Raw genomic sequence first — 25,538 nt, forward strand, 5'->3', positions numbered from 1 at the left:
CCTGTGGATCATCTGGTCCTCTAAGGGCAGACAGATTCCCATCACCATTAAGCACAAGCCTACCAAGACATACAGAACACCTATTTGGAATTTTTCTTGTTCTGGAGAGAACACATTCCATATCTTGTACTCTCATTAGAGCTCATATACAAATGAGCTCGTATACAAGTACATATACTGCTTTCCATGGGGAGAGCCTATCAATAAGCCTCAGCATTGGCACAACAGGCCATTTCCCAAGCTATACCCCTTTGCCCCACCAGGAATGGATTTTACATTAGAGGCCTTTGCCTCTTGGGGTCTTTGAACTAAGCATAACCAATATTGGCTTCCTATGGAATTTTTGAATTAAGAGGCTCCCCTGTCTGCCACCTGACATACCCCATTTAGAAAGGGCAGATCCCGGCTGCTTAATGGTCTCTTCTAGAGACAGAAGTGCTTAAAAGGCCACAACGCTCAGCCTGCACACACAAATTCCCATAATGCCATGGGTGAGAGAGAATTCCCAGCAGAAACTCAACATGGTCACTGAAGCCTCAGTGGAAATGTGAAAACAGTACCTGCAGGAGAGGGCTAAACATGACAAACAGGGTCTTTCCAAACTATAGGTGGATGTGGCTTTCCCCATGCTTAGCCTCTTGCCTATGAATCTTGAGACGCTGGTAATGGTGCCCCCACTGCCTCCTCTTCTAGCCAAGTGGGGCGTCCCTTGGGACCAACTGTATGACATGGAAAGGGAGTTGGTATAACTCACTGTTGCCAACACTATCATTGTACATGATGCAGTCCACTGGAGGGCCATGGCTTATCACTTGGCCTCAAACACCTTCCTTACCCAAGATGGTGGTATGGACTCTGAGCAGCTGTGGGAGTTGGAAGCAGTCCAACTAACCCTCCAGGATGCTCTGAGCCACCAGTTGCCCAATCTCTGAATCTTCACCGACTTAGGTGGTGGCTAAGGGGCTGCGAGGGGTTCAGGCCAATGCAAACAGAATAATTTTCTCATACAAGGAAGGCCCTTATGCCAAGGCTCCATATTTGGAAACAGATGTAGCGGTCTGACCCATTTCCACATGCTCAACTTACCACTCTGGAGTCACTGTTCAATGACACTGCTGATAATCTACCTAAAATTCCTTCCTGCACAGCATACCCAGCAGGTTCCAGAGATTGCTCACTCAGGCTCCCAAAGTTTCTCCTACCAACTAGTAGTTTGAGTTCATGATACCTCAGGGCTCAGAGGCCCCTTGGCCCTGGTGGAGTGGACACATAAAAAGGGATTGTCTATAGACTCACCTCTGATCAAGATAATTACTAAAGGTTGTGACTTGTGTTCTAAAACCAAACACTGGTATTCCATAGATGGGGTTATGTACCACAGGAGGGGTAGATTTGGGAGTGAAATAAACATTTCTCCTGCCACCACATTAATTACATAGGACCACGTCCCATCACTGCCAGAGCTACCAGAAGTAGAGATTATTGCTCCCAGATAAAACAGTATAATGGTCTGTGCCACCTTTAGAGGTGAAGAGAAGCTGTCTAGTCACAAAAAAATGACCTTTTACTCTGCCACAGGTATCTATTACCTATAAATTACCTATAAATTACCTACTGTCAGCCCCAGACATAGAGCAAGCTGTGAGATAAAGCAGGGTACGATTTCTTGAAAGGGAGGAACACCACCATGTCCAGCTGTCATGATACAACTAGCAGCCTCAGAACCTGGTCCTTGCTGACTGGTATAATATCAACCATCACCCTGGCTCTGGGTTTTAGTATTTCTGCTGGCTGTGTGGGTCACAGGCTTACTTACTGACTCATGAGGTCTCACCACACAAGCCCAGGAATGCTCAAACAATAATCTGTTAAACTTAAAACTGTAACAGGGAATGGGACAGAGGAAATAGTTAGCTATGACTTCTCAACCAACTGTGTCCAGTATCCCATAAAGCATGGCTAATGATCCAAAGTTATCCAACATACATATCAAACACATATATCCAATGACACCAATGCATGAATGATTCCCACCCCAGGGTACAACCTAAACAAGATTCTCATACAGCACCAACAGCCTCACAAATATAATCAAATCAAACATGCATGGCTAATTTTCTTCTGTGGCCTGCTGGACATACTGTTCCCAGGCAAGAGCTTGGATGGTAAAGGGAACCTACGAAGATTAACACCCAATTGGCATGTAAGTGTGGACAAAACATATTCTTCCTGTGGAGGGCAATATGAGGGACCCTGCAGGAACATGCAGCCGCCTTTGCTAAGCACACCCCAGAATACCCCTTAAAAGTCTTGGAGCTCTGTGAAGACAACCGTTTTACAGAAACCTGCAGATATCAAGACTAGAGCGGCCAAACTGTATTCAAGAACTCATGGCAAAACTTCCTATCTTTTATGGATGGTTACTTGGAAGGATACCCACCCCCAGGCTGGTCCCTGGCATCACCACCTCAAAGGACATCACCCCAGCCCACAAGTTCACCAATGAGGATGACACTGCCCAAAACCACACTGAGGTCACCCACTGCTACACCTGTAACCCTGACCAACCAGAGCCACCCCTATGCTAATGAACCCAAACACTGCCTTGAGAAATGGGAAAACTGTCAGAATACCAGCTGGCTGAAATGACAGACCACCTAACCATGGGCCCCTATTCTTTATACAACGCTTGTCAGCTGAGTTGTGTCCCACAAGAATGTCTCATGCTCTGCTGCTCCCTACTGGCAAGCAAAGCATTGCATCTTTAATATTACACAACAGGGACAACCTTCCAAAATCTCTGAAGCCTAGAAATTTGCCCTCAGTCCTCCACCTGATAGTCCATCCCTCTGTATGCTAATAAGGGCTGATAAAACAAATAGATTTCCTAGTCCAGGTATTCTTGGATAATCGCCTAGTCTTAGAGTACCTCTTGGCCAAAGAAGGGGGTGTCGGCATAAGAAGCACCTCCAGCTGCATGTACATTAATAATTTGGGGCAGGTCAAAATCAACTTATAAAAGATGATGCTCAAGAGATCTTTCACGATATAACCAAGAGTTTTCAAGAGATACCTCAGACCCTAAAAAATCCTCCAACATTTTCTCTGGCTATTCCCTGAGGGGTGGGGGGAATGGCTACACAGAGCCATTGGTTCTTGCTTTTACTATTTATTGGTGCTTTCATACTAACCAATAACTTCAAGTGTCTGATGCACTGGCTCAATAATGCTATGCCCCTGGCAGTAAAATATATCAGCCACCCTTAGTGCCACAATCCTCCAAGTAAATGATGCTGAAGCATCAAGGGATAAACTGTCATAACTATCAAAATTTTTGTGGGCTGCCTCAGCATCCATCTTACTTTGGCTAAGCCACATGCCTCAACACTGACCTTTGGCCTAGTTAATAAACCATCTTCCATTGCTGGGGCCTCAACTTCCCAGAGCTCAAACTCACATTTGTGGCTACAATCCATGCTACCCACACCCAGAACCCACAGATGGCCCTAAATCATAAGCTAACCATCCCCACTGCCCTTGGACCCTCAGTCCCTTTCCCTTTTCATGCATGTTTGCTTTAAACCAATCCTTGACTTCCATGGGAAATCTACTAACCTCCACCCCTGAACCACAATAAAGGCACAAGCCCACAAGTCCCTCTTGCTCTGCTGGTGTGCTCTCCAACCACTGTAAGAACCACCTAAGCTGATCACACTTCCTGCCAACTTCCTGTTGACCAGTCATGGTGCCCCTCTCTCTCTGGGACCTGTGAGTAACAAACTATTTTCTCATGCATCATGGTCTCAGTTTCCCATTGTGTCAACTTCCACTCAGACTCAAATTTTAAAAGCGAAACGTAACTAATTTGAAACGTGTATCAATCTCTACATTCTCATAATAACAAATACACATTCTTCTCACATGTCCATACAACATTCACAGAAATTGATTAGATATTAGGGTGGGGTGGGGTAACCCCAAACACCAGCAACTTTCCATAAAGTATAAATATTACAAATACCACTCTTTGATGCAGAATGCAAGACACTAGAATTTACTAACAAAACCTTTAGAAAGGTTTTTCCAACTGAACATTTAAAAGCCTTCTATTAAACAGCTACTAGGTTAAAAGAGAGTTGGAATTAAAGAATTTTAAAAACTGACAATGAAAATGTATCTCAGAACCTGAGATACACTGAAAGAATGATTAGAAAATGCACTCTACTAAGCACTCATCATAAAAATGAAACAAAAATAAAACTGAATTAAATGCCTAGCCCAAAAAACTAGAAAAACCACCACAAAGTACCAAGGAGAAAAGATATAAGCAGAAATTAATAAGGAAGAGGACAGAAAATGAGATTTAATAAATTAAAATTCTGTTGTTTTTGGGAAAAAACACAAAATAGATAAACTACTACAAGAAAAAAATAGAAAAAATAAGAAACGAAATAACCATTGAAATAAAGCAAGAAAATTTTAAAATCATGAGAAATTACTTTTAAACAAATTTGAAAATAAAAATTGCTTTTAAAAGTCATTATTGGCTGCATGGTATATGAATATATCTCAATAAAATGAAGATTAAAAAAATAAAAGTCATTATTGGGACAACTGGCAAAAATAGGAATATGTTCTTCAGATTACATAATAGTATTTTATTGATTGTTAATACCCTGATTTTTATCATTGTAACTATGGTAATGTAAGAGAATATTCCTGGTTCTTAAGAAACACACCCTGAAGAATTTAGGAGTAAAGGGGTATCATGACTGCAACTTACTCTAAAATGGTTCATAAGAATCAGTATGTATATATTTATAGAGAAAATGATAAAGAAAATGTATTAAAACATTAGCAATCAGGGAATCTGAGAGAATGATATATGGGACTTCTTTGTACTATTCTTGCAGTATTTCTGTTAAGTCTGAAATTATTTCACAATGAAAAATACTTTCAATTTCACCTATATATTCCTTTTTACAAGAGTTCTATACAATAAAAAAACAATCTAAATAAATCTAGAAAATCATTTTATCAGTATGAAAATCCTAAGTGATAAGAAAGCATTGTGCCAATTTATTTGGCAATTTAAAATATGTTTTTGTGGTGTGCATAAATAACACTGTATCCTGGAATTGATGGAATTTTATATTTGAGGAAATTTGCTTTTAAAGTTTTACAGGAAAATAATGCATAAAAAGGCAAATATGGCTAGTCCTACCGTATTTTCTGTTTAGAAAAGTAGTATAAAATCACTACAAATACCTTGTGTTGCTAGAATAATCCCACATGGCCACATCTAGAAGGCTCCGAACCCAGGTCTTAGAGGGCTCCTTGAGAAATTTTTTCTGGTAGATCCCCACTACAAGGTCCTCTACGGTGAGAAGTTCTAGATCTTGCCTGATTTCTTCCATTAGTAAATACAAAAACACACATAATTAGTGTGAATTTAGGTATTGAGGACATGATCAAAATGAAAACAAATATGGATATTATAATGCACTTTTGCAATGACTAAGAGGTTCTTACCTGATGCCTTTGCCATATGCTTCAAACACCAGTTGACTCTGGGTCTATCGTCAGACTGGAGAAGAAAAAATAAAATGACTTGTACTTGTTACTTTTCTCCTATCTTGGACTACTTTTAATTAATACTGTCCTTTCAAACTGGGGATGGGAGAAACTGAAGAGTCTGTGACAAGTGAATGAAGAACTATAAAAACAAGCAACGTGTATTAGAAAAGACCACTGCTATTAATAACCAGTTACCATTTATATAATATTTTATGAAAAGCAAGTTAAGACTTAGCGTAGTCAAATGAAGAAACCAATGTTCAGAAAAGAAAACTATTCTCAGGGTTACACTAATAAGTAACAAGGAGAACCCAGTTCTTTGACCTTAGCCTAAAGAATTTAGACAAAATAAAGAACAAACATAGTCTCTAAAAATTATAAAAAGAGAAGCAAGAGATTGCTACTAAGGCAGTTTTAAATACAAGATAATCTCGCTTGGAAGGATGAATATATAGAGTAGAACATCCATTCTTCAAGGGAAAAAGATACTGAAGATATTTAAGAAGGCTGAACTAAGGAAAACCATGAGATCTATGAAAGTAGAAGTAAGTTCAGTTTTTGAAGTCTCCAAAATCCTTCCAAAACCAGAAAAAAATAAAAGGCATTATATCTAATTACATTAAAAATGATTCACAATGAACATATTTCAACATAAACAGCTAATAAATAGGCAAAACTACTTTCTGGATACCTTAAAAGAAAATTCTTAAGCTAAAATTACCTTGCAATAGATAGGAGGCCAGTTCCCTAGATGTGGATGAATAAATCTATAAAGGTTTTGTAACACAGTTGCTTGGTCATGCCCAGATTCAAAGTTTGAAATAGGAATCTTGTGACTAGAATCACCTGAAAGAAATAAAGAGGAAGAAGGAGTTCAAAATTTACTCAGGACAATTAGGGAATCCCAATTCAATAAGTCAAGCTCTCGATCTTGGGGCTTGCCTTATGAAACTTATTCTTGCAAAGGAGAAGCTAAGCCTACTTATAATTATGCCTAAGAATCATCCCCAGAGAACCTCTTTTGTTGCTCAGATGTGGCCTCTTTCAGCCAACTCTGCAAACAAACTCACTACCCCCCTCCCCCAACGAGGGACAAGACTCCCAGGGATGAGCCTCGCCCTGGCATTATAGGATTGAGAATGCTATCTTGACCAAAAGGGGGAAAAGAATTTTAAGAAAATAAAGTTTCAGTAGCTGAGAGACGTCAAATAGTCAAGAAGTCAACCTGGAGGTTATTCTTATGCATTACATAGATACTCCTTTTTAGTTTCTAGTGTATTAGAATAGCTAGAAGGAAATACCTGGATATGTTGGACAGTGATCCAGCAGACTTGAGTCTTGATGATAACTGTATAACTATATAGCTTTTATCATGTGACCATGTGATAGTGAAAATGGTGACTGACACTCTCTTTCATCCCCGTGTTTGGGCAGATGAGGATTAAAATAATGACAAAAATATATATAAATATGTTGGACAGTGATCCAGCAGACTTGAGTCTTGATGACAACTGTATAACTATATAGCTTTTATCATGTGACCATGTGATAGTGAAAATGGTGACTGACACTCTCTTTCACCCCCGTGTTTGGGCAGATGAGGATTAAAATAATGACAAAAATATATATAAATAATAGGGGGTATAAAGGGTATGGGATATTTTGGGTGTTCTTTTTTATTTCTTTTTTTAATTAAAAATTTTTTTATTTTGGAATAATGAAAATGCTTGAAAATTAATTGTGATAAACACACAACTATATGATACTGTGTGCCACTGATTATATACTTTGGATAGATTATATGGTGTGTGAGTATATCTCAATATAATTGCAGTAAAAAAAACTTAACCAGGACAAAGATTATGGGATAGGTATGGGGAAGGGGTGCAGCACAGGAAGAGAGTAATGGGTAACTCGTATTTAAGCACTTGCAGCAAAAGCCTGGTTATAGTTGGGTATTTTACATATTTTATCCCATAAGCTTACAGCACCCCTATGAGGTAAGTGGTATACATACATGCTAAAGGAGAGGCAACTGAAAAATCACAGAAATTAGTAAGTTAATAGCTAGTGAACAGTGGAGTCAGGACTATAACCCAGGTTTAAGTGAACAAGCCTGTAGTGTTTTCACTATTACCACACTGCCTTTTATGAATCTGTTTTATTAATAAAGCCAGAGAACTTCATAGTAATGATTGCTTTTAAAAATGTTATATGAAGATTTCCATTTCCAGTTTTTAAAAAAAGGACCAGGTAATTCAGACCAACCCTCCCACAGAAAAATAAGAAAGCTTGAGGATATCAAGAGCACACATAGCAGTGAGGAATTATTGGGTCAAGATGCAAGCAATCCAGATAGGACAGCCTAGCTTTGGGGGCAGTTCTCCCCCGGTGTCATTTGCCAGTTCCAGAAGAGAAAGCTGAATACCTGAGGAGTATGTTTCTGACAGCTTTTGCGGCTTGGCTTGTTAGTGTTCTCCATGTGCTGAAAGAAGCAAACTTAAATCCCCTCTGGAAGAAGTAACATCAAAGGCCTCAAATGACTCTAAAATATTTTTTTTCACTAATATGCTATACGAATAACCAGGTACACAATGAGAACCAAAACAAAGTTGGTAAAAAAATCCAACAGGGAACCCAGACACTGAAATTATTAGATATAGATTTGAAATAATCATTTTTATTATAGTTGAGATTAAGGATAAGAATGAGTTCAACTTCTGATAACAAGATTAGGTAAAAGCTGGACAGCATGGCAGAGATAAAGCAGTAAAGAATTATGGGTCCAAGATCTTGGAGAGGAAGAAATCCTAGAAATCCTACAAAGTTTATCTGGCATTTGTGGTTGTTTTTCCCACAGGGGCTTTTGCCAATTCGGGAAGACATCTTGAGGCCAAGAAACAGCAGAGTTTTCAAAATACCCAGAGTGAGAGGGAAAAAATACTTAAAATAGTATTCCATTGTCTTCTGGTTTCCACTGTTTTACGCTGATAATCTAGCCACATTCCCCAACTTTTAGTAACGATCAACTAGAAATAGAATGAACCTTGGTAAGGTCTGAAGTGCAATTTTAAATTATCTCAATCTGTGAAACTGGATTAAGGTAATTTGAGATGGCAAGTGACTCCAGCTTTCTGCCAGAAGCAATTATAATCCTTCTTTGGTGAGGAATAATAGTTTTCATATATACTGTTTAGCACTCAATTAAAAATAACCAAATATATGAAGACATCTGAGCTTGACAGAACCTCAAGTTAATTAACAGAATATAAAAAGAGATCCAAAAAGAAGATTCCTATGATAGGGTTATCAGACATAAAACTTTAAAATAACTAGGTTTTTTATAATCAGGATAATAAAAAACAATATAATTTCAGCAGAACCTTAAATAAGAATTCAAAAGCTGAAAATACTGTAACAAAAATTAAGAACTCATAGATGGATTTAATAGATGATTTGACACAATTGAGAGATAATTATCAGATTAGAAGATAGGGCAGAGGAAAACATCCACAATAATGGAAAGACAAATGAATGGAAAACAGAAAATAATGTGAGAGAGTAGACAAAGTGAAGAGTTCTAATACATATATAGTTGGGATATCAAAGGGAAGGGTGAGAGGTAATGAGGCAGAAGCAATATTTCAAGAAATAAATTAGTGTTAAATTTTCAAAACTGATGAAAGATAGCAAGCACTACAACAAACCTCAAGAATCATAAATTACAAATAAAACCACATCTAGACAAACCAAAGAAAAGCTGCTGAAACCAAACACCAAAAGGAAATCATAAAAGTAGCCAGAAAAACAAGATGGAATATCTCCAAAGGCGCATCAATAAAAACCAAGTCAAATTTTCAACAGGAATAAAAGAAGTCAGAAGAAAATTGCATCATTTATTTAAAGTGCTGAATGAAAATAACTACCTACCTAGAACTGTAAACCAGTGAAAATATCTTTCAAGAAAAGTGACAATTTCTCTAATAAAAAAAGAATTAAAGTGGGGGAAAAATCACTTGAGATAGACAAAACACATTTTATCACCAAACTCTTTACTAAAGGAAATAATAAATGATGTTCTTCAGACTTAAGGAAAATGATTTCAACCAGATCAGATACCGCTATCTCCTCCTTCCTCAATTCCCCACATTTTGTTAAAATTTTTGCCTATCATTTATCACAGTAACATACATATAATTTACTTTTCTTTGCCCCCTCCATGAGAACAGAAATTTCAGAAAGGCAGGGACTATGTTCTGTTCATTGATTTATCCTCAATATCTAGAAGAGCTGCCTAGCAGATTTCAAACATTTGTTAAATGACTATGACATATGCAGACATATTTTCTCCCACAGTCTTTTCCCTTCCTCCAGTTTTCTCTATCCTAAGATTGTAAACATCCTATATTTTCTTTAATATATTTATAACTTTTTATTCCTTTTTTTAACATTTAATTCTTTACTCCATCTGAAATTTACTTTTATATATGAGAGGAAAAGTCTAACTTTTATTTTCAAACGGAAATCCAAATGGGCCAGTAAGATTGGGCTAGTTCCACCATTCTTTCTCCACTCATTTGAAATGCCACCTTTATAATAAATTAAGTCCCCATACTTACATGGCTCTATTTCTAGATTCCATTCTGTTAGTCCCATTTTGTTTATTAATTACTATGCCAAGATCACATCTGTTTAAATTTCTACAGCTTTAACTGTATGGGTTTGATAGTCAAACCATTTCTCTCATGGTTTTCTTCAAGCATTTCTTGGTTACTTTGCATATTCTTCCCCAAACACTTAGTCCAAATTAGAATAACTACTAGAGTCAATGATCATTCTGCACAACTCCAATGGCTAGGAACAGAACTGCTCTAAGTTATTATGACTTGCTTTTACAAACATTTTTAGAGGAACCTTATCTTCAGACAATAACACATCTTCAGATGAAAGGTTCTGATAGTATACTGGGCACTATGTACTAATTTTTCAAGCTTTATAAGTTCCTCCCTAGACCTAGTATCTTGGTGATTCACAATGTTTTGCAGGTGAATTGTATGGAACGTTCAGGGAACATATCATACTAGTATCAAAAATATATTACAACAGTTAAGAGAGAATACTTTCCAACAATTTTATGATGGCAAAATAACCTTCGTAACAAAATTAGACAAGATTAATCTCAGTCTTTAACATAAATTCACTAATCTTAAAATATTAACAAACCAAATGCAGCAATTTAACAGACATTGTGACTTTGTGGGGTTTGTTCCTGTAATGCAGGGTTGGTTTAACATTAGAAATCACCATATGAACAAAAAACAAACTTATTCTGGAAGCAGAAAGAGCATTCATTAAAATCTGCCATTGATATCTCTCTTACGAAGCTGGGAACAGAAGAGAACTTCTTTATCGTGATAAAGGAGTGAATAAGTAAGTAAATAAATAAATCAGTAAAAGAGAATAATAACAAAAAGCACATTCCTTGGTGAAACATTAGGAACCAGAGGTCCTAGCCAGCACACTAAAACAAAACAAAAAAATTTAAAAATAAAGATATGCAGATTAGAAAGGAAGATAAGTCATTTCATAGATAAAACTAAAAAAAAAAAAAAAAAAAAAAAACCTAAAAATTCATAATTAGAGGCCAGAAATGGCTGGGATAAAACCAAAACCCAAAGTAACAAATCAGAAAATAAATTTCAAAAAAGATATCACCTTAATAGCAAAAAAGAGGATAAAATGAGCTTTTTAACAAAAGATATGAAGGTCATTATGGGGATAATTGTAAAACTTTATTGAAAAACCATAAAGACCTAAAAATAGAGAATAACCTCATGTTACCAGATAGAACGACTCAATATCATGAAGATGTCCATTTTCTCCAAAATGATCTATAGATTTAAAGATGAATCCCATCTAAATACCAATAAGGGTTTCTGCCAAACATGATAAACTGATCCTAAATTGCATATAGAGGGGTAAAGGAGAGCCATAAGAATCTAAAAGAAAAAAGTCAGAGGACTTATGTAAATAGATAAATACAACTGATGATCCACATGGGAAAAAAAAATGAAACTGAATCTCTACCTCACACCATACCAAGTCAATTCCAGATGGAATAAGGACTTAGAAAGGAAAAAATAAAACTTTATAACTTTTAGAAGAAAATCCAGACTATAATCCTTCACAACATCAGTGTAGGAGGGAATTCTTACAGCTTATAAAAATCACAAATCATGAGGGAAAACAAGGATATGTCTGCTAAGTTAAAAATAAAGTTCTGTTCACAAAAAGACACCATTAATAGAATACAAAGCACAAACTAAAAAAAGATATATGCTATATGCACACTATTTAAAAATGAATAAGCAGATATAATAAACTTACACAAACCAACAAAAAAGACAATCCAATAGAAAAATGCGGAAAGGAGATCGTTGAGTTAAATATATACGTACACAGACAATATGGTAAAGTACTAATGAGTGAAATTAAACATTTATATAAATATCTATGTATATAGGGTAAAACTATTCAGAAAAGAAAGGAAATGATTAACAAAATTCAACATTGTGGTTCTCTCCTAGACAGGGGGAGCAATCAAGAAAAGATATAGTGACTTTCCATGGTAGTGGCAATGTGTTACTTCTTCAGCTGATAGTGGATGTACTGCTGTTCGTTAATATTCTTTATACTTTAAATGAACCTTATATTCTTTTTTGTGTATGAAGCCTAATTTAAAAAGCTGATGGACCTTTTTATAGGAAGCTGAAAACAGACACTTTCAAAACTTTTCTTGGTTTAAAGCAGAAATTCTCTACAGAAAAACAGAAGCAGAGCTCCTCTGGTTTAAGTAGAGTAGCAGGGCTAAAATTTCCTATGCTGCCGCACCTACCCCTCCGTGCATACAGACCCTAAGTACCTCTTCAGAGGACACAGATGGAGGGGGCAAGAGAAAATCACTAGACTCTCTATCAAAACCTCTTCCAATCCTGAGATTCTTTATGATTCTAATGTGTTAAACCATAATGCCCATGAAGCATTCACTTGACTTCACTTACACATACTTCATAAAAGGCCAGATGGCACAAGAGTGTTTGACAGATCTACAATTTACATGTGGATATGATCTACTACTTAAAGTGATCATATCCACATATAAATTTCAGTGTTACTGTACAAAACATGGTCTTCTAATCAGCTTGATTACACTAGCACAGTCATTTTTAGTTGCGTCAATATAGCTGTCACTAAATACAGTCATTTATCTTATCTAATTGGCACATTTCCCAGGTTTATCAAGTCGGCAATTTAACACATGCTTAATTTGGTGACCTCCAAACATTTTAAGTTTCCTGAATGAGAAATACTGTGCTCAGTATCAATTAATTTTGAGTAATAAATAAATAAAGCAAGCATTCCTAAGATCTTTAATAAATATATTTTTTAAGAACCACACATTCTGTTAATCTGGTTAATTTGAAAGGGCTGTAAAAATTAAGCCTTTAAAAATAACTGATTTTTAAAATCTTATCAGCAAATGGCAAAGAAATAGTAAATCCAGTGATATTCTCACAAATGAGTGTCTGGCACACAGTGAGGATTCCAATGCATCCATAAGAACAAACCAGAAACAAAGCTTAAGTAAAAATTAATTCACCACTAGGTTTCTATTTCTTTTTTTATTACCATCTATTTAGTCCAGTAACTTCAGATGATGTGACACTTGGGGAGATCAGTTATGTTCATAGCGCAAAGCTACAACACAATTGATTCTCTTCTTTATCACAAATCTTTTCACTCAAAGCTATACAAGGGGACTCAGCTGGTTTGAATGTTATTTTGTCCTCCCAGACGCCATTATCTTTGATGTAATCTTGTGTGGGCAGACCTACCAGTGTTAATTAGATTGTAAATCATTGAGTGTTTCCACAGAGATGTGCCCCACCCAACTGTGGGTAATGACTCTGATTGGATAATTTCCATGGAGGTGTTACCCCACCCATTCAGGGTGGGTCTAACTTAAATCACTGGAGCCATATAAATGAGCTAACAGAAGGAACTTAGTGCACCTGAGAGTGACATTTCGAAGAGGAGCTACAGCCAAGAGGGACACTTTGAAGAATGCACAAAAGTGGAGAGAGTAGCTGCACATGAGAGACAGTTTGAAGACAGCGGTTGAAAGCAGACTGTTGCTCCAGAGAAGCTAAGAGAGGACAAATCCCCCAAGTGCAACTAAGAGTGACATTTTTGAGGAACTGCAGCCTAGAGAGGAACGTCCTGGGAGAAAGCCATCTTGAAACCAGAACTTTGAAGCAGACACCAGCCACGTGCCTTCCTAGCTAACAGAGGTTTTCCGGACACCCCTGGCCATCCTCCAGTAAAGGTACCTGATTGCTGATGTGTTACCTTGGACACTTTATGGTCTTAAGACTGTAACTTTGTAACCAAATAAACCCCTTTCCATCTCTGGTGTTTTGCATTCCGGCAGCATTAGCAAATTACAACAGGGACCCACTAAACAACTCTCCCTTAAATGCTACAGCCTCCAGCCCCAATTCCAGGCAAACAAAAATGAACTAGTACATATTTTTCACTAAGACTGGAAGAAACTTAAAGTACACAATCAAATATTAGTCTAAAATATTATCTTCATCTATCCAGAACAGTGTTATAAGTATTACAAAATAGCTGCCTTTCAGGGCAGATTTGGAAAACTTATTTCTAATTTCAAACACTTCTACAGGGTAACTATATATGTTTTTAAATAAAAAAATTAAACCTATCGTTTACATTCTAATAACACAGAAAACTTGTTAAAAATATAATTTCTAGAAAAGTTTATTTCAAGAGCTTAAGTACACACAGTCAGGTCTCCTGGTTGCAGAATTTAAAAATAAAATCTGCTTTTCTCATTTACAAAATGAACTCAGAGCTATGTTTTGTCTGTTTACCACTATCTTTCCACTCATTTTAAAGCATCAACTTGTTTCTTTTTTTTAAATTTTGAATGGACATACCTGTAAGTAGCCTTAGATCTAGATAATCTGAGACCTCCTGGAAGGCTTACCTAAGTACCTGGCCAAACAGCAGCAACTTGCACTGGGGCCAAAAGATATATATATATATACACACACAGAAAATTAAAACTACAATCCCCGTATAGAAAGAGATATTATAAGTCTATAAAAGTTTAAAATTTTAAAGATGAACATACACTATCCACCACTTCTATGAAGCTCTTCCAATAGTAACTTCCCAACTTATAATTTGTGTCTATTTAAAGCAGTAAGTCTTCACTAGGTGCACACATATTCAATTCCCACACTACATTCCATTCTTTTATACTTACTTGCAGCCTGACAATGAAACCGAAATCCTCGTGGAATTTCACCTATAATACAAACCAAAGTATTTCACTGAGAGATGCAGAAATCTGAATGCTCTCTAGTTGTGCTAAAGTAATATATTTCATAAGATTACCAGGCTATTACATAGGGAGGAAATTTTTATTGCCTTGTGAAAATACTAGAGTAAACTTTCATAGATTTTTTTCTAAACCAAAGATACGATGACTATCAAAGAACTGTGGTTTATTGCCTAAGCTACTTTAAAAAGATACTCCTTACAGAGAAAGAAACACTAGGTAAAGAAATTGTGTGCTAAAGGAGTCTTAGCTATGAATGGGGCTCAGGGGGTCATGTGGCCTTGACATGAGGTATATAAGCATTTCCTATGGGGAAAAAAAGTCTCCAAATTCTTTTTTAATGTTTTACAACATTAAACGAATAGCTAGTTGACTGGTCCTAAATACCTATGCTTACAAGTGTGAGTAGGATGATTAGTTTTTCTGTCATCTAAAAATTAAGGAAGAGAAAAAAGTGCTGGGATGTCCTAATGGATTTTTAAGTAATAGACAAAAGTAAACATGAAATTCTTCCCCAACCTCTTCTCCCTACATATGTCTCTTACTTTCAAGGGCAGGGTGTTTCCCTACCACTGTTTCCCTCTTGGAACTAAGTAAAATCCTTCCCCTCCACAACTATCTTGCTTTTAATGGGATGGAACAATGGGAAGAAGAGACACCTAAAACATCTGAAAGTCTATTAAGTACTAGGCTATTTTCATAGACTTTCTTCTACTCCTTAGAATAGCCCACCTTAGAATGGCCTCATTTTACAGAAGAGCTAACAGGTTTTGGGGAGGTTAAGTAATTTGCTGAAGGTTACAAGGCAATAACAGGTTTAAAAAACTAGTGACAGCTGAGGTGCAGTAGAGGAAGAAGAAAGCAAAGCTTTTAGAAAATCCCAATTAAGGCCCCAGGGAAGATAATAGTAGACTACACATTTTTCAGGGAGTCTGTCAACCCAACTTTAATGCTTCTTTGAGGTTAAAGGCCTAAAACCAAAAACCCTCTGTCAAGACCTCATTCCTAACCATTTTTTGACTAACAGTTATGAAGCCTTACTACATTTTAAGAAATCAGCTATGCATCAGCTGTTAAGAAAACAAATACTATTATCAAATGGAGTCAGGATGAAAAAACAAAACAAAACAACCATATACACTTTTAAGATCTAGCATGCTCTCATCTACCCACTCATTTGGCTACTTACCAGGATTTATAAAACTGTGGAAATCTGCCATAATACCTTCTTGAAGAGAATATTTAACACAGCCAATTTCACAAGGGAGGAAGCGCTGTGCACAATGAGGAGGTAGTTCTCCATGGCTAAAAATGTTTAAAAAATAAAAAATGCCTCCAAGGAGAGCTAAAACAAACAACAACCACAAACAACACCAAAAACATAAGACAAAACCAACAGATTAATGTCTCAAATATATGCCTTCCACAAAGCCACTTTAGTTTAAGAAAAAACTAGAATCATTTTCCTTGTGTTTCAGTATTCTTAAATGAGCTAGAAAAGAGAAAACTAGCTGTAGCAGACAAATGAATTGAAATTTTTCTAATTACTCTTATCAATGATCAAAGAACAACCATTATTTGCATGAAGCAACAAAATTATTCAAACTTGGAGCCAGCTCTATAAAATTTAGCTGTATATAACCTCTCAATCTTGGAAATGACTTAAGAATAGCTGTGACCTGTATTGGACAAATGAAGGGTTTGGGAAATAAAGCCAAACAGAACCAGTGTAGAAAAGCTCTGTGCTTATTACTGACAATTTAATTTATTCCTTCTTTACTTTTACCAATATATATACCTGAAACCATGTATAAATTCCCTAAAAGAGGAAAGAAATGTAAGAATGATGAGAAGTGTTCTTATTTACTAGGGCTGGCCACACTTTAAGACTGTTAAAAGTTTATTAATCTCGAACAAAGCCAGAACACAATAAAAACAGCCAGAAGGAATAGTAACCTTATTATTAGTTGTAGTTTCTTCTAGGCCTTATAAGACATTTGAGGGAAAATGTCTTATAAGAAATTGGAATTTTTACTTTCATTATTTAAATGTATTTAAATTTCCAGCTATAATCACTTAATCTAAAAAGTAGCATTTCATGCGATTAATAACATATGAAATGGCAGAAACCAAGAGCCCAGTTTTCTGTTCGACTCTCCAGTATTACTTCAATGAAGGGAAATTAAAAAAAAAAAAAAAAAAAAAGTAGGTTAACAACTTTAACACCATCACAAACATTTGTAGTTAACTACTTTGAAATGCAGGATTGAAATGAACAAAAAACATTTTTACTGATTAATATGTGTTTTCAGTGGGCAAATTTAAGCAAAAAAGTTTGGGATTACTCTACCTTGGTCACTATTGAGAGACAAGCTTGACATATCTGGGGGTGGAACATTCTGCTTTGGTACAAGGAAGCCTGGCCTCCTCAGTGGTGTGCAAACAGGTTTCTAAAGAGGAAGAAAATGATTGGCCACATAAATTGTGGTGTGCACTTTATACCATATATTTAAATTCAGCAAATGAACTGCAAAAAACAAACCAAAACAAAATAGCCATAGATCACATCAGTAACCTCTCCAGGACAATGAACCCAATGAGTAAATACATATGTATTTGTCAATAACACTGACATCCAAAGGCAGACAACAGCAAAATCCTGAAATAATCTAAATCAGAAGGTGAGTGGTAAATAACCAATTCAACTGCTACCTGAAGTCATTTGGCCCCTACTGAGAGTTAACATTATGGAGCTACCTACTATGTGCCAGACCAGTGGCAAAAAGAATATTTGCTAAACTACTCTAATATTGCCGGTTTTTCACTTACAGTAAAAACTAGATAATGCTGGCTGGAGTTTCACATGAGGTCTACACATAATATATTTTAAGTTTTGAGGAAAAATGTCTTATAAGAAATTGGAATAATAAGAAAAAAAAACAAGGCTTGAAAGTATCATGACTAATACAAATTCATCTGATTAGAGCATATATTCAAACATAAATACACAAAACAAAAGTCTCTCAAACCCAAGGCAAACAAATTCAGTGTTGACAGCTTAAATTAAGACTGGAATTTTACTATATAAGAATGGAAACAACACAGAGGGAGAAAGAAAACCACTCCACAACTACACTGCATTTTCCTGATACAAATCGGCAAAAAAAAAAAAGAAAAACAAATTTTATTTAGGATTTTAACGTTCTGCTACACAGAAATGTATCCAAATAAATTTTATTCAAATCTTTTACTTGTAAGGCATACAAAAAACATTCACCAACAATTTCCAAGTCCTGTTATTTCAATATTTTAAACACAGCAGCTGACTTGGTTCCAAAGCTGTCATTTAAAAAGAGAGAATGGCCCAAACAGCTTTTAAGCAACCAAAAAAGGTTCTTTAATCAAGAGGAATTGAAAAGGACCCTTACAAGTCATCTCGTACAACTCCTAAATACCAAACAGTCCCACTGCTCATAATGGTTTATTGGCTGCAGGTTTCCTAGTAAAGATTCTCCTGGCCTTTCACCACTAAATGAAATACCAATGTGTGTCCTAGATATGCTCTCTGTTCGTTTTAAACACGCATTCTGACACTAAGGGAAAAAAATTAAACTTTTCTTTAACTCAAATCACCCAGTGTTCTATCATTCACTCATTCACCATTTATCGACCATGCTTATTTGCCAGGCGGGTGGCCGCTGTTCTCTGGCTAACCTTACCTGCTTCTCTGAAGGCCCAGAGTCCTTTCCCTGGGCGGCCCTCCACTCTCGTGCCATTTCTGCATATTTCTCCTTTTCTTCCTCCCTCAGGAGCTTGGGGGATTGAAGAGGGAATCAAAGAGGAGACGCAACAGTGAGTCCCAGGGAGGCGGTTCGGGGTCAGTTCACCGTGGGCCAGGAACAAGGTGGGGGACGAAGGGTCCCTCTGCCTCCAGCAGGAGCCAAGCGGCCACTGGCCTCCTTGAGGCTTCTCTCCCTCCCGCCTTGTCCCACCAATCATTCTCCCCGCTTGCCCAACTGCCCCTCCCGGCCCTGCTCACCACCCTCCAGCCTTACCGCCCAGTCAGCCGAGCAGTAGGGGATGGCATCAGCTACGCGAGCCACAGGCAGGCCCTGCCGCCGTAGTTCAGGGATCTTCTCCTGCACGAAGAAATAGTATGCGTTTCGGCTAGCCCTGCGGTTTGGCATGGCTAACTCGGCCAAACTTCGACGAGGGCCTTCGGACAGCACAAGCCGCCAGCACCCTCGCCGAGCTCCCGCCCTTAGTAACCGCAGCAGACTCCAGCACGCACGAGCTGGCAGCTCTTGGCCAATCAGGGCGCAGGGCGCAGCCGCATTGGCCCCGTTCGGAGAAAAACAGTCTGAAGAAGCCGGAAGATTACACCTCGTGCTGCAGCTGGGTCAGGCGGAAGGAGGGAGGTGGAGTCACAGGTGAGAAGCATCCTGATTGGCTGGGATGAGTCGTTGGAGGGCGTGATGTCCAGTGGAAAGTTTGGAGCAATTTCATTATTGCGTAATATGCATCAAAGTAGGCAGAGAAAAGGGTACTGGCTTGTGCTTTTGGTTCTTACTTATTTTACTACTATAAAAGGGCCACCTTTATGCCAAATACTGTGAAAGGTACCGGATAGGGAATAGAGAGAAAAACACGACAAACAAGAGGGTTACCCTGAAGAAATTTACAGTCTGGGGGTGGGGGGAGATGACAAAAACAAATGAACCAACAAATATTATTTAATGCAGTTTTAGTGTTAGGAAGGAAATACGTATGGTAAGAGGCTTATATATAAAATAATGTCCTTGAATAAAGTTTTACAGAGTTCCTCATAAAGGTCTGTTTCCTTTCTTAGTTTTATTTCTAGGTAACCATCCTTGGAACTGCTGTGAGAGATTTCTGTTTTCTATTATATCTTGTAATTGCTTACTGTTGGTGTGTAGAGAAAGTATTGATTTTAGTAATCTGTACGTTTAGTCACCCTCCTGAATTCTCATATTGGTTCAAATAGTACCCTTTGATTTTCTTGGATTTTCTAGTTAGATGTGCTTCCCACAGGAAATTCCCTTCTCTGCTTTGTTTACTACATATGTTGTATATATGTTGCATCTATACATGTGTCTATACATGTTGTATGTATGTATTTTAAAATCAGGAATGAGAATTGAAAAATTATTAAATGCATTTTCTGCATCTTTTGAAAAGATCATATGATTTTACCTTTTAATTGAACATAATAAATATGATAGATTTTTCTAAAGCTGAAGTGTCCTGCCATTCCTAGTATAGATACTTCTTGATTATAAGGCATTGCTTATTTTGTAAACATTTTTAAGATTTTGCTTCTTTGTAGTGATATTGAATTATAGGTTTTTTTTGTTTTTTTTTTTTTTGCACTAGCCTTACCAGATGTTGGTACCAGGGTCATGAGAACCTCATAGAATGAACTGCCATCTTTTCTCTGCTCAGGTTGAATAACAGATGGGAATTACCTATTCCTTGACTGGTAGAACTTCCTAGTAAAATGATTTGATCCTGGTATTCATGGAGGGGGGTGAAGGGAGGGGATGGTATAGAATTTTGACCACCATGTCAATATCTTGCATGGTTATTATCTTTTCAGGCATCCTAGTTTTTCTTAAGCCAATTTTGATAATTTATGCTTTCCTATAAAATTGTCTATTTCATTTAGGTTCAAATATATTGGTATAAAATATTGGCAAGAATGTGGAGCAACTGGAACTCTCATATTACTGATGGAACAACTGCTTAACAGTTTCTTCTAAAGTTAAACATATACTTACCATAGCATCCAACAATTCACTCATTTAAGGAAAATGAAAATATATATCCATACAAAGACTTGTACTATACATAAATGTTCATAGTAGCTTTACTCATCAGAGTCTGAAACTTGTAATCAACTCAAATGTTCATCAATATGTGAATTGATAAATTGTGGTATATCCATATAGTACACTGCTACTCAGAAACAAAAAGTATTGGATTATTAATAAATACATCAGTAGGAATGAATTTCCAAAATGATTTTGTTGGGTGAAGGGAGGCATATATAAAAGGGTACAGAATGTATGATTGAATTTGAATGAAACTCAAGAAAAGGTAAAACTATAGTTATAGAAATCAGATCAACAGTTACCTGAGGCCAGGAAGTAGGGAGAGGATATTGACTAAGAACTAGACACAGGAAACCATGGGTGGCAGAAATATTCTATACTTTGATTGTGATGGTAGAGGTTACAGGGGTTATCCATTTGTCAAAACATCTAGCCATACATTAAAATGTGCATTTTATTGAGTGTGTAAATGTGTGAAAATTATACCTCAATAAAGTTAAAGTATAAAGCAAAACAAATTATTGACATAAAATACTTATATAGGTTTGCTTATAATTTTAAAAATATGTATTCTACATAATTATATATTTTTCATCCTTAATGTTAATTTGTTATCCATACTTGCCAAAGTTTGTCCACTTTATTGATCTTTTTTTTAAAAAAACAGGTTTTGGTTTTATCAATAAATTTTAAACTTTTTTTTTCCTTTTCCTTTCATTTCTGCTTTGTTATTAATTCATTCTTGCCACTTAGGTCAGGATATTTTGTGGTTCTTTATCTCGTTTCTTGAATAAAAGCTTAGTTCAATTCTTTTCAATTTCTACTTGCTGTGTTTCTAGATTTCTTGCTTTTCCCTTTTCTGCTACAGTTGGATTGATCAATATTTCTTACTCTACTGTCTCTTCCACTGGTATCAAAGTTATACATGGTTACCCTTAAATATTTAAGATACTTGTTTTAAAGTACTTATAAAGTATAAATACTTAATATTTTTCTAATCACTTCTACAGTAAATAGGTATACATATTCTCTCTTCCCAAAGTATGTCCCACTCCACCTCTCCACCATCTCACTCCCATGTTGACATCATTTGGAATTTTAGTTCCAGGTTACTTTTTTAATACCAATGGTAAGACATAATTGATGAATAATAAACTGCATATAAATAAAGTGTGCAATTTGATGAGTTTTGACATGTACTCTTGTGAAACCATCATTATCATCAGAATAAGGAACATATTATATCCATCACCTGCAAAGTTTCCTCATTATCCCCATAGGCTCCTTGAAGTTGCTCCCCAGTTCATTGATGGCTCTGTTCATTTACTTTCAGTCTTTTTTCTCAGTGTTTCATTTTGCATAATTTCTATTACATCATGATATTCATTAATCTTTTCTTGTTCTATATCTAAACTGTTATTAATTCCATCCAGCATATTTTTTCATATCAGATAATTTAGTTTCCATCTTTAGAAGTTTGATTTGGGTCTCTTTTATGTCTTCCATATCTCTACTTCACTTGCTCTATCTTTACTGTCTTTAACATATGAAATATAGTTATAGTATCTGTTAAATGTTTTTGTCTACTTACTCTAACATGCCACTTCTGGGTCTTTTCTCCTTTTTTATAAGTATGTACTGTCCTCCTCCTTTGTATGTTTGGTAATATTTTATTTTACGTTAGTCATTGTGAATTTTACCCCTGTTGAGTGCTGGATATTTTTGTATTCTTAGAAATATTCTTGTGCTTTGTTCTGAGACACTTAAAATACTTGGAAATAGTTTGAGGCTTGCTTTTTTGCTCTTCTTGACTCTTGCTTTTATGCTTTGTTATTCATGCTCAGAGCAAACTTTTGAATACCCTCTCCAAAATTCAGTGAATTTGGAGGTTTTCCACTTTGGCTGATGAGAACACAAACTATTCCTGGCCCGGTGTGAGTTCCAAGATTGTTCCTTAAAATCCTTTCAGGTTGCTCTTTCCCTAGTGTTGTGTGGTTTCCTCCCACCCACACTGATCAGTGTTCAACTGAAGTTTCAAGGGAGATCCTTAGCAGATTTCGAGACCTCTTTCTTTGTACTACTTTCTTTTGGTACTCTTCCCTGTGAACTCTAAACACTACAGCCTACTTGAACTCCCAACTCCATCTCCTAAACTAGGGATACCCCTGGGCTCAGCCTACATAACCCCACTGGACACTGCATTCTGGATATTTTCCAGGCAGCAAGCTGAGGCAATCACAGAGCTCACTTTGTTTGTGTTCTTTCAGGGATTACTTATCTGGCTCTCTTATATCCAACATCTGAAACATTGTTTCACTTATTTTGTCCAGTTTTTTAGTTGTTTCAGGTTGCTGGGTATATCTGTTCCCTATTATTCCATTTTGGCTAAGATTATTTTTATTAACATTTTAAAACAATGTTTAGATTTAACAGTTAATTTTTAGATAGGTAATCATAGCAAACCTCTCTGAAGAGCAGGTGACCTTAAAATGAGAAAGGATACAAAGGAGCAGAACTAGTCATGTGGAGAATTGGAAGAAGAGCATTCCAGACAAAGGAAACAGCATATGTAAAAAGCCTCAGACAATAAAAAGCTTGGTGTATCTTCAGAACAGTTGGAGGGCTGATTGGTGTTGCTATAGAGTATCCAGGCAGGTGGGAAATGGTACACACAGAGGTTTGAGTGATCAACAGGGATTTGGGCATGGCACTGGAAACGGATATTATAAGTTCAAGCATTGCTCTAAGTACAGTGGGTGGTCATTTAAGGATTTAAAATGAAAGTGTCATGCTATGGTTTACAATTCAAGAGGATCAGTCTTGATGCTATTTGGGGAATGGATTTAAAACAGCAAGAATAAGTATGGGGAATCAGTTAGAAGGCTCCTTTATGAATTCATGGGAGAGATGATGGTAACCTGGAACAGAGAAGCAGCAGTAGAGATGGAGGAGAGGAAAGATTCAAATTGTATTTTGGGGAAAAAGAATGAACTGATGAATTGTATGTGGAAGTGAGAAAAGGGGAGGATTCTTAGAGTTTTGACTTGAGTATCCCAGTGGCAAGTGGTGCATTTTACTAAAATAGGAAGAACTGGGACAGGGCAATGGTGATGACAAGAGGTCCAAAACTCCCCCATAATTTCCATTATCTGTTCCTCTTCTTTGATACAATTAATTGATTTTTCCCCAATCTTACTTAAGTCAAATCCTATATAAACAGAACAGATTTTCCCCCTTTCCAACCAGATTGAGCTTCCTATTCAGGAATTCTAGAGGGTGGCAGGTTTTGATTGTTGGGTGTGTGTGTGTGTGTGTGGGGTGTCAAAAGTTCAGTTATGGACATGTTAATTTTGAGATGGCTACAATACATTCAAGTGGATATGTCAAATAGTCAATTGGCCATGTGAGTGTGGATTTGTGGGCTAGGGATAGAATTTGAAAGCAAGCCAATTCATGGAAATGGATGAAATCACCTAGGAAGAGAATGAAGAGAGAGTAAAAGGATCAGGATGGAGTCCTGGGGAACTCCAGAATTTAGAAGTCAGCTAGAGAAGGAACCAGTTAAGGTGACTGAGAAAGATCATCTGAAGAAGTAGGAAGAAAATCAGGGACACCAAGAGAAGGGGGTGTTTAGAGGAAGGAGTGGTTCATTCATTTATTTACTCAGTAAATATTAAGAGCCTACTGAGTGCTAGGCTCTAATCTAGGCACAAGAATAGGTTAAATGAAACAAAGTTTGTGTCTCTTGAAGCTTATAACATTGTGAGGAAGGCAGGCAATAAAGAAACAAACAAATCTATATCTATATATCTATATCTATATCTGTATCTATATCTATACCTATATCTATATTAAAGATGATGTCAGGTAACAGTAAGTCCAATTAAGAAAAACAATGCAGGGTAAGGGATTAGAGACTGATGGATGGTGAAACTTTAGGGTAGTGAAAAGACTCTATTTGAAGAGATGAATTTTGAGCAAAGACTGGAAGGAAGTAAGGAAGCAAACCATACAGATATCAGGGAATGAGCATTCCAGGCAGAGGGAACAGCAAGTGCAAAGCTCTGAGGTGAGAGCATGCCTGATATGTTTGAGGAACAGCAAAGCAAGTTTTGTGGCTGAAGTGAAGTGAGCCAGAGGAATAGCAGAGAGGATACTGGAGAGGGAGCTAGGGCCAAATCATATAAGGCTTATAAGGCCACCTTAAGAACTTGGATTTTAGTCTAAATGGGTGAGAAGCCATTGGAGATTTTCAGCTGAGTGTTTTGAAAACCACCCAAGAAGACCTCAGAATTTTCATTTTTTCCCCTGATGCTAGTTTAAGTTAAGCTTCTGACATTACTCAGAATGCATCCAACCTGTGCTAAAAATAACCATAGCAATAATAGCTTTCATTGAAAGCTGTGTGTAAAACTCTCTGCTAAACACTTCTCATTATCTCATCTCCTCCTCACAACAACCCTATAAAATAGATTCTATGATCATCCCCATTTTATAGAAGAGGAAACTGAGACTTAGAGGGGTGAAGTTAACTTTCCCAGATTACACAGCCTGTGAGAGGCTCTGAGCTCTATGAGAGCCTTGCTTTTTTAAAACTCTTATTCTAATCTTGAACATAATCATAAATGCTCAAGGATGTTTACTACATGATGCTTGGCCAAAACAGAAATGGGAATTTCTAA

At 36.7% G+C, this 25,538-nt stretch overlaps 1 protein-coding gene across 2 annotated transcripts in view; it reads right to left on the reverse strand.

The window, feature by feature from the left end:
* Positions 1–19,191, reverse strand: part of MAEL (maelstrom spermatogenic transposon silencer) — a 42,454-nt gene extending 23,263 nt beyond the window's left edge. The window contains exons 1-8 of one of the 2 annotated variants that reach the window (XM_037813145.1): positions 19,060–19,191; positions 18,724–18,816; positions 17,355–17,454; positions 16,194–16,349; positions 14,930–14,971; positions 6,299–6,423; positions 5,533–5,587; positions 5,269–5,410 (exon numbers count right to left, since the gene is read on the reverse strand). In XM_037813145.1, the coding sequence (XP_037669073.1) occupies positions 5,269–5,410; positions 5,533–5,587; positions 6,299–6,423; positions 14,930–14,971; positions 16,194–16,349; positions 17,355–17,454; positions 18,724–18,816; positions 19,060–19,191 (845 nt within the window). The remainder of the gene's footprint in view (positions 1–5,268; positions 5,411–5,532; positions 5,588–6,298; positions 6,424–14,929; positions 14,972–16,193; positions 16,350–17,354; positions 17,455–18,723; positions 18,817–19,059) is intronic. The other variant, XM_037813152.1, reaches the window with a different exon arrangement.
* Positions 19,192–25,538: the final 6,347 nt, after the last annotated feature.

The sequence above is a fragment of the Choloepus didactylus genome, chromosome 2 (assembly GCF_015220235.1).
Source record: "Choloepus didactylus isolate mChoDid1 chromosome 2, mChoDid1.pri, whole genome shotgun sequence".
Taxonomy (NCBI): domain Eukaryota; kingdom Metazoa; phylum Chordata; class Mammalia; order Pilosa; family Megalonychidae; genus Choloepus; species Choloepus didactylus.